The 10,034-nt window shown below is 42.8% G+C and overlaps 1 protein-coding gene across 1 annotated transcript; it reads left to right on the top strand.

Moving 5' to 3' along the window:
• The first annotated feature begins 1,303 nt into the window (after positions 1 to 1,303).
• SSBP1 (single stranded DNA binding protein 1) lies at positions 1,304 to 6,436 on the top strand. Its single transcript, XM_079549656.1, has 6 exons — positions 1,304 to 1,381; positions 1,922 to 1,985; positions 3,322 to 3,462; positions 4,090 to 4,177; positions 5,005 to 5,093; positions 6,294 to 6,436. The coding sequence occupies exons 1-6, from the start codon at positions 1,358 to 1,360 to the stop codon at positions 6,335 to 6,337; spliced, it is 450 nt and encodes a 149-aa protein (XP_079405782.1). The 5' UTR covers positions 1,304 to 1,357; the 3' UTR covers positions 6,338 to 6,436.
• Positions 6,437 to 10,034: the final 3,598 nt, after the last annotated feature.

Below are 10,034 nucleotides of genomic sequence, written 5' to 3'. Positions count from 1 at the left end.
ACTTCTGTTATTTGAAAGGCTCTTGCTGCTGAATGACACTGAGAGCACAGGCTCTGCACAGACCAATGCCCTATGCTAGCTCTGCTTGTAAATTTTATTTGTTCCCTCACTAACTATGGTGAGATACTGGCTGAGGAAAGGGAAGAATGATTAGCTCTCAAGCATAAGATGCGATTTAAGAATATTTTCCTCAGTATTGATGTTTTTTTTGTGTAACTGGTCTTGTTCTAGACTAAGGATAGTTCATCCACAGAAGGAAAAGGATGGCATTTCCTCTAATTTCCTCTACTTCCCTTTGCTTAGATGGACACTGATCTTTGTTTTTACTGCTGACCTCCTGTATGTCTTTAGAAGGAAGACAGCATGTCCTGCTGGTCCTTAGCAGTGAGGCAGTTGAAACAATGGTATTATGTTAACTATGTTTGGAGGCAGACCTGTTACACAGCAATCCTGGTGGACTTGGAATGCATTTGGAGTGGTATTTATTGAGGGAGCAAAGAGTAGATGGCTTTTAGTTAAGGGGGCCCCACTGATTGAGCTGAAGTCGTCCCCCCCCCCTTATCTTTGAGCAATGAGTCAATCACAGCTGAAGTGGCTGAGCTTTTGCAGACCAGACCCTGAAGCCTGGCTTGTGCAGATAGGAAAGGACTTGGCATCAAGTGGGGGTTGTGCCTCCAGTATGCAGGTAGGTGGCTCTGCATGCCTATGGGAAATGGAAACTTCTGGGATCTTGCTCATGGAGCAGCTCCACCTGCCTGAAAAATCAGCTTTTAAGCAATGGTGAGGGAAGCTAGAAAACATTTAAGCTTTGGTAGGTTTCTTTTTTTTCCAGAGTTGTCTATTTAAAGTGAATATTTTTTTTTTAAGACAATCTCATCCCTCTGCTGAATGTCATGTTCTGGATACTCGTTGGTTGTGTGTGTCTAGCAGAAAGCCAGATACACATGGTGTACTGCTACGACGGAGAGCATAATGCTTCTTGCCTTGGTCACTGAGTTTTACTCGAGTAGAGTTTGTGCTCAAGTGTTTGAGAGTACTGTTTTTAAATTATTAAATCTTATCCCTTTAAAAGCAAAAGGTGCCAATAAAGATTTTAACACTTGCTTTTACTGCACTTTGTTTTCTGTGCCTTCCTTCCCTTTCTTTCGCCCCCCATTCCCCCAGGAGCGCTGATACAGCCCCTGCCTTCCCTGACACGCCTTCCCTGACCATCCCCGCCGTCACCTACCCGGGCAGAGTCGTGTTTCCGCCGGACCCGCTGTACGAAACGCAGCCTCTCCTTTCCGCTTCCGGGCGAGCTCGTGTGGCCGCTGGGCTGGAGCGGCTCAGCCGGGGCTTCTCCCTGCTCGGCGGCGGCATGTGGCGGCGGCCGGCCTGGCGGGTAGGGCGGGCGGGACGGGGCGGAGTGGGGTGGCGGCTCCCGGGGCTCTCGCTCGCTCCCGGGTCCTGCTGGGAGGAGGCGGGGTTCCCAAGTGCGCGCTGCAGAAGTGCGGTGGTTACGGCGTGTCCTCCCGAAATGATTGCTGTAGATAAACCTTTCTCCTTGGTAGCTGTTTAACCTAGTAGTCTATGAGTAATCCGCTTGGCTACGTTTATCGTAGGTTCGCAGGATGGCTTAGGCTGGAGGGGACCTCAAAGCCCACCCAGCCCCATCCCCCTGCCGTGTGCAGGGCTGTCACCCAGCAGCTCAGGCTGCCCGTGGCCCCATCCAACCTGGCCTTGAGCCCCTCTAGGGATGAGGCACCACAGCCTGTGTCTCACGTTGAGTGGAATTGAACTCACACGGTGCTCTTGCAAGTTGCTGGAAAGGAACGTTGCTGCAAAATCTCAGTTGGCACTCAGAAAACGAGCATTAAAAGCACATGGTGTGAGTGGTGCTCATGCTTTGCGTCCTGGAAACTAACTTCTGTCTGTTCTTCAGGTGTTCCGCCAGTTGGTGAGGCATGAGTCTGGTGATACAGGTGGCTCGTTGGTACTGGAACGATGTAAGTAGCTCCTGTGTGTGCCCGAGGTGATGCTTAGCTGTTACTCTTTGTGTTCTCATCCTGGTTTTAGAATGGCTGAAGTGTGCCAGGGAAGGAACAGATATGAATGATAGCTGCTGACTGCAGAAACTAATAATGTTGTTTCAAACAAACTCTTCAGGAGCTTCGTGTCTTGGTCTGTGTCACATCAAGCAGCCCTTAAAGGGGAAAGCCAGGAAGCCCTGACAAGGTGTACAGCCTGAAGCAGGAAGGTGGTCTTGCTTTATTAGTGGCAGTGAATCAAGCATCCTCTTATGTCTTTTCTTAGCTGCCTCTGTGCTCCTGTTGCTCAGACTTCCATGTACTTGGGATGTATGTTTGGGTGCTGCTATTACAGCACTAGGTGTATGTTTGACTCCACCATTCATTTCACGTGTTCCTAGTGTAATAGTTCTCTTCCACCTCTTCCAGCTTTCCTTTGTCAAGAATTAATTGTCTGTTTGTTGCTGATATGTCTGTTAAAATTAGTGACCTCAAATCAGAGGATGTGATGTAATAATGGAACGTTGTTTTGAAGGCATTGTTTTAATTATAAAATAGGACAATGAACTATTATAGTTTAAAAGTCAAAGTGTTTTTAAATAAATGCTAAATAGTCTCATATGACATATAGATGTTTCCTTTCAATACTTTGAAGGAAGCTTATAAGGAGGAGGACTGGCTTTTCACACGGTCAGATAGTGATAAGGTAAGGGGGAATGGCTGTAAACTAAGAGAGGAAATTTAGGTTAGATGTTAGGAAGAAATTCTTTACTCAGAGTGGTGAGGCAATGGCACAGCTGCACAGAGTACTCCATTCCTGGAGGCATTCAAGGCCAGATTGGATGGGGCCCTGGGCAACCTGAGCTGGTGGGGGGGGGGGAGGAGGGGGGTGAGTAGCCCTGCCCGCAGCAGGGAGATGTATCTGAGTGGGCTTTGAGGTCCCTTCAAACTAAGCTGTTCTGTGGAAAAAGGTGACAAAAGACCAGGAGAAAATAAAGAACCTTCAGCTTTCTAAATGAAGTTACTTAGCAGTGATAACTGTAATAGAGCAGTAACTGCTGTGGGGCCTGATTAGCCCAGTTATAAAAACTGGAGAATGGTCAGAAGGTGTGGGAAATAACTTTTCTGGCCCTTGATAAAAGCTGCTGATTGATTTAAGACTTGCGATCAGAAGGATCATAATTCAGCTGTACAAACATCTTTGGATTCCTTATTCTCCTCCTACCACTGAAGTGGATAAAATTACTGATTCTGTATTGGTTTGTCCCACACTGCTTAGCGCATCTCACCTTGCGTTTACTGCCTTGTGTTTCAGCCATGAATCGTGTTCAGTTACTTGGTCGGGTTGGACAGGACCCTATCATGAGGCAAGTGGATGGAAAAAATCCTGTTACCATATTTTCTCTTGCAACCAATGAGATGTGGCGGACAGGGGAAAATGAAGTAACACAGACAGGTGAGTCTGCAACAAAGGTTGAGCAGGTTGCTGCTGCTGTGCTCTGAAGTTTGCACGTTCAGTAGCACTGTGCTTTGTCTTCAGGCTGCTCCGTGTGTCTCTCAGGTGCAGGGAAGATCCTTTGAGGTAGTTTGTGCATCCCTGCCTAAATACTCAACAGCATGTACTAAATAGGGATTTGTTTTGTGACTCTCCACTGGAAAAGTGGAAAGAGTGCTGACTTAGCAGTTTTTTTCTTGTTGGGGTTGCCAGAAGTATAGCAGTTCCATACTCTTACTTGCATCCCATGAGGGGAAAAAAGAATGAGTACATCTTCTTTGATTCTTCTATCAGTCTTTATTTACAGTTGTCTCCTTTTCTCTAGTTTTTGTACAATCTGGAGTCTGTAAGGAGAGGAAAGGGAGGGAAATCTCATAAGCATTTTTTTTTCCAAGAAAACCAATATCTTGGTTTGAACTGTGCTCTTGTACAATACTAATGCTTGGACACATGGGTAGAACACTGAATGCTACATAGCATACTTCCATTTCTTAAATCTTAATTTGAGAACACCAATGTGTTAAAGCTCGTTTCTGAATCTTACTTCAGTAAGAGGATGTGGCATCCAGCTTTGTTATTTTTATGTAGGTGATATCAGTCAGAAGACAACATGGCACAGGATCTCTGTCTTCAGACCAGGCCTCAGGGATGTTACGTATCAATATGTGAAGAAGGGGTAAGTGAATGTAGTTGAGGACTTAATGCTTTAGTAATCAATTGATGTAAGAATTCATAGAATCATGGTAACATTTAGGTTGGAAATGATCAATAAGATTATCAAGTCCATCCACCATGTTACACTACCAAGTCCACCACTAAACCATATTTTTAAGTGCCATATCCACAAGTCTCTTAAATAAGTCCAGGGGTAGAGACTCTACCACCACCTTGGGCAGGCTATCCAATGCCTAAGCCATGTTTCTATGAACAAATTTGTACCAGTGTCTTATCTAAATCTTCCAAGTGCAACTTGAGGCCATTTCCTTATCTTGTGTCACTTGTCATCTGACAAAAGAGGCTGAAACACAGTTTTCTACAGCCTCCTTTTAGGTAGCTTTAGAGTGATGAAGTCTCCCCTTAGTCTCCTATTCTCAGCCATGATTTATTCAGCTGTTCCTCATAATTCTTGTTTTCTAACTCATTTACCAGCACTACTACCAGCAATACTGCTCTTCTCTGCACCCACTCGAGCAACTCAATATCTTTCTTGTAGTGAGGGATCCCAAACTGAGCACATACTCAAGGTGCAGTCTTACCAGTGCTGAGTTCAGAAGGGCAGTCACTTCCCTTGTCCCACTGACCACGCTGTTTCTGATGCAAGTCAGGATTCTGTTTACCTTTTTTGACCACTTTTGGTGACTGGGAGCTGTACTAAGAAGTGCCTTAAGTAACTTTGTAAACGTGCTACATACAAGTGAGGAAAAAGCCTGTGGATTCAGAATCAAATAAAAAGGAGGAAATGGATGCAGTTCTCTGACCGGAACCAAATTCTTGACTTTTCAGTTCTCGGCTCTATGTTGAAGGGAAACTGGACTACGGTGAATATACAGATAAAAACAACGTAAGGCGGCAGGCGACAACAATTATTGCAGGTAGGGAACAACACGCTGTTCCGCTTTGCCTCTTTAAGTGGAAAGGGGGTGGAGAACCTTAGAAATTGAGCTTGGCTTGTCTTTGTCCTCAGAATCCGTGGTTGAGGATTCTGAGAGAATGAAGAGGCTTTTTGCAGTTTTTGGACTGTACCACTAGATGTCCCCTGGCACTGCACGTGGAGGGACAGAAAATGAGAGCAATAGTTGCAGGCTATTGCATAGTTTTCTTACACAATCCAGTTAGTGGTGCAGGCAGATTTAGGTGTTTTAAGGATATTGGCATGAAGTACTGCAAGTCAGCTAGATTCTTTTTCTAGCCAAAGTAGAGTTTTAGTACCTCTCTCTCAGGTTTGGCAAGGAATTATTTATTTTAAGTTTGGAGGCTTCACCAACTTTAAGGATCTCTGTGAAAGGTATTTGATGGGTAGGAACTACAGTTGTCCCTTGGATAGAAGCAGTGGAGAATTGGGGAACTGAACCTCTTCTTGAGCCTTAAAATAGCCTGAGGGTAGCCAAGGATATTTGGGTACTGCATCTTTTCTATGGGTGGAACTACTGTCTTGTGGCTTTTGAAGGAGGGCTGAAATAACCAAGTTGATGAGAAATAATGCATGTTTCTATAGTGCAGCCTCCTTAAAACAATAGCAATCAAATTTTTACATGAGCAGTTCCAGCTACAGGTTGGTGCTTATAAATGGCTTAAGGGGAGAAGCAAATCATTTTTGTTGTTATTCTAATTAGTGTGTATCCTACTGGTTTCTTGGTAATGTTCACTATCCTCAGCCTCAAGAGGTTTCAGAAGCTACTGAGCCTTGATGAAATACTAGTTTCTTATAACCCCATGAGCCAATGGCATGGTAGTGCTTACTGAAAATAAGGAAAAATGGAAATATGCTGTAGCTGATAGAGATCAGTCAAAGAATAAAAATGTTATTTTAAAATGCTTTTATCTTCATACAGCAGATTTTCATCAAGTTAACCCATTTGTTTCATAGCATATTTAGTCATCTTGAATTGTCATCTTTTTGGGGAGATAAAGCCGGAGCCTCATATCAGACAGTTTTACTCTGTGTAATGTTCTGTTCTGAAATACGTGTCTTTGCAGCTTATTTTAACACAAATAGATTATCTTTGTGATTGTGCAGGCATGCAACACTGCAAAACAATCCTGAAGATTAAATTCTCTTTATTTCTTTTCAGATAACGTAATTTTTCTGAGTGATAATATCAAAGAAAAGGTATGAGATCATTAGCGCTTGCACCGAGGCCATTTCATTCCTTGCGCTTCACTGAGCTCCATAATTCTGTAATCATGTATATTGCTGTAGTTTCTTTAAAAAACAAATAAAATGTTTGATACCCACATGGGGTGGTTGTGTATGTTTTGTTTTTCAGTTTTCCTGTGTGCTTTTTTCTTCATTGCTGTGTAGACTTTTCCTTCTTAAGGAGAAGAGCAACCCTAGGAAACGATATTCTGGAGTGAATGCATATAAAAGTGGATGTCGTCTCTTTGAATCTTCAGTTGTTTTCAAACCTTGTATCGTTGACTGCCCTAATAACCTCTCTTCTGTCCCGTGGGACTGAGCAACTTACCTCCCACCATTAGCATCCCTTCTCTGCTTTGTAAGTGTCATTCTCTATTGTTCTCAGCTAGGTAAATCAGACAGTAAGTTTAAAACAGTCATTGACCTCAAGTGGTGCTCAGCTTTGAGTTTCTATCACAGAATCACAGATCCAGAGAAGGCCATCAGTATGTTTGACTCTGGCCCTCTGCTGGCTATAGCATTTGATCAGGTTAGCTGTTGTCTTTCACTATACCCTGCTCTGGTCATGTGCTTATGTTTTCAGTATTACAGCTTTGGACATTTCGTGACCCTAAGATGGCATCAGTATTCTCATTGCAGTACTTTGTTATGGTGCTATGCCTACCATTTGCCACCGGGAGGAGCCAGAAGAACGACTTGTTCCTTTTGAGAGGCCTGCAGTACAGTGTGGAAAACATTTCTGATCCAGGATTCTGTTACTGAGGGAGTTACGCCTTGACTTTGTTGTAATGGCCAGGGAGACTGAAGATTATTAGTATTATTAGTGAAGAATTATGAATTAAAAGGTGCTTCATTCTAGTACATGAGGAGCTGTAAAATTCCTGCTGTAATACAGCATGATACAAACAGGGAAATTAGAACACTGGAAGTGGCAACTTCCTGACTTCAAAGCTGATGGCATTTTGTATCTCTCCTTCCACTGCAAAGCATGCTTATTTGTAGTGCTTGTAGCTCTTTCTCCTGTAGGATGTTCTTATGTTCCTCTATATGATCATAGGTAGTACTACCAAAAACCTAAGTCCTTTCACTATGGCATTTACTTCTGGATGAAGCTAATGCATTGGCTAGTATCCTAGTCCCTATCATAGGCATACTGAGGTGTTAGATGCTTAAGGAAATGCTTAGTTAGTGAAATGCGTTATCTATGTGAGATTGTGGTACCTTCTAAAATAGAAAGTTTAGTCTTAATTCCAGTAACTGCTCTTTGTTAGATTTGAGCCTGTTGGGAGGTTCAGATCAGTACTGCTAGAAAAAGTGCTGCTGCTTTTCCTAGTGCAGTTATCTGTATGAGAAGCATGCCATGCATTTCAGAGGCTGAAAAGAGCAAACACTTTTGTGGTTATTTCTGCAGTGTGCGTTAAAGCATAGCTGTCCCAAGGTTGAACTCTTACCTGGCAATTCCTGCTCTTTATTGGCTCTTCTATCTCTATAGCAAGTCAGTTCAATGTGACACATACTGTTTGTTATTTCAGTGTGACCCCATATTGCTCTCCAACCTTAAAGTCAGGCTTTCTACTTTGAAATCAGAGCACAGCTGAGATGGCAGCAATGATTGCCTTTGCTGCTGCACATGCAGGTCCTGGCCAGTGCTCTTCTCAGTGCTGCAGGGCTCATTCTAGTCTCTGCCTATGGCTTAGGATGAGGATAGTGTTGATCTAAGTGCCAACACAGAAAATATTTGCTCAAGGGCTTCCACTTTACTTGCTTTTCCAGTTCTGCTTAAAGTCACTAATAAATTTTTAAAGATTGCTTTGTTGTACGTGCTGCAGAGATTATACGTATCTATCGTGAGAACATAGTGTTTGGAAAGCCATGCAAGATCTTGAATGTTCATCACCGTTTGGTGTTAGGGCAGGTTTTACTAGTGACACTGCATTAGCAAGAGACAATAGTTAAAACATACTCTCAAACATGCCATCAGTTATTTTTTGCTGTATGTTTACATTCTGTCTGCTTTGCAACCATGGGGCAAAGTTAATGCATAACAATAGTTTTGGTAATGAGAAATAGTGTGAAATCAACCTTCATAAAGCATTTTGTTTATCTTTTATTGCTTGTTATTTTCTCTGCAAGGGAATGTTAGAATGCGATGGTATCTACTGATTTAAATACCTTGTTTGTGCCTTGTTTATACCTTGTTTATAGCTAGGCAAAGAATACTTTTCCATTTTATTCCTTGGTGAATGGCATTCATTTTTTGATTGTTCCTGCTAACCTCTTGTGTAAACTGGATTAGGTAAACCATGATTGCTTGCATCAGCTGGGGCTTTTATACATGTTTGACCTTCAAAAGGAATTTACTTTATGTTTTTATGAAGATAGATTGGAAGAGATTAAAAAAAAAAAAAAAAAGATTTCTTTGAAGTATTTGGAGCATTTCTTAACAGACCTGGGACAGAGCTACTTTGGTCAGTGAGGCATCTTGGCATCATTCAGTTGTTTCTTCCAGTCTGGTATAAGGTGGAGGAAACCCTCTTCTGAGCTTGTTTCAGTGGCTGTAGTGCTCTGGTTTGAGAACACTGTGGGCACTGTGCCAGTTAAGAGCTTTCAAAATACGACACAGCGAGAAACGTTTTCACATTTAATTAAGGCTGAGCAGGTCTGAGAACAAAGGTACAGATATACTACAACTCATTGAAACAGGACTTTTGATGTCTCTGGCTGAACCAACTTATTTCATTTGTTTCAGGGCTCAGTTTCTGAGGACAGAATAACAGCATGAATCAAGCATGGCTGAGAGCTCGGACTAGTACAGAACTGCATGAGCTTTTTAGCAGCTGGTACCTGGTTTGGCTACTGATACGGCCACCGGGTTGCACCCTGCTGACTGCACAGTATCAAGGGTAGGTGTCTGAGCCCTGTCCCTGCTTGGCTGTGAAGATTAGGGCTGCCTGTGGAAGCTTGGTGAAATCTCATGCAGGGAGGCCCTGAATTGTCAAAGGCAGGAAAGCTGAATTAGTGCTTTGAGAAGTCCTGAGGTGCAGGAGGGAGGAATGTTCTGGTAAAGGGTTCTTGTATTTCTGTCAGTGTACTGATTATGTGGTTTCGGTAGTAGGCTGCCTCCAGTACTGGTAATCCCACATCTTTCACAAGTATTCATGTCAGAAAATGATTATAATGCCAGGATTTTGAGAAGAAAACTGCACTGTTTTCAATCGCACCTTCTATTTTTAACTGAAATTTCTGTGGTGGGAGCATTTTTTGCAAAATAGTTGAGTCTGTACAGAGCTGTTCAAACCAGGGCCTGTCCTGTTTTCCGGTGGTGGTGGTAAGCTGCTTCACACAGCAGAGATGTCATTTACACAACAAATTTGCTTTGTTAGTGCTGCATCAGTTGCTGGCTAGTGCAAGTAATGTGTTTACATGTAACAATTATGCAAAGAAAACAGCTTCATAGGGTTTCTACAGAGATATCCACTTGTGGGAAATGCGTGTTAGCGTAAGATTTTTCTTCTCTTGTTGCTTTATTTCCCAGATAAAAATCAGCTCAGTACCATACTTAGCAATTTCAGAACAATCTCCAGCAACTGCTGTGATTAGAAATTGACAGCCTGGACATTCTTTTTTTGTTGTTCCTATGCCTGAAGTTTGTGCCTTTTGCTCTTTAAGAAGCTAA

Source organism: Tetrao urogallus (genome assembly GCF_951394365.1).
Source record: "Tetrao urogallus genome assembly, chromosome: 1".
Classification (NCBI taxonomy): domain Eukaryota; kingdom Metazoa; phylum Chordata; class Aves; order Galliformes; family Phasianidae; genus Tetrao; species Tetrao urogallus.
This window is presented reverse-complemented; position numbering and strand designations above follow the sequence as displayed.

Excerpts from the sequence above, each read along its gene's own strand:
- SSBP1 (XM_079549656.1), top strand. The coding sequence starts at position 1,358 with ATGTGGCGGCGGCCGGCCTGGCGG. Across the intron at positions 3,463-4,089 it reads AAATGAAGTAACACAGACAG|GTGATATCAGTCAGAAGACA; the intron begins GTGAGTCTGCAA and ends ATTTTTATGTAG. Across the intron at positions 4,178-5,004 it reads TATCAATATGTGAAGAAGGG|TTCTCGGCTCTATGTTGAAG; the intron begins GTAAGTGAATGT and ends TTGACTTTTCAG.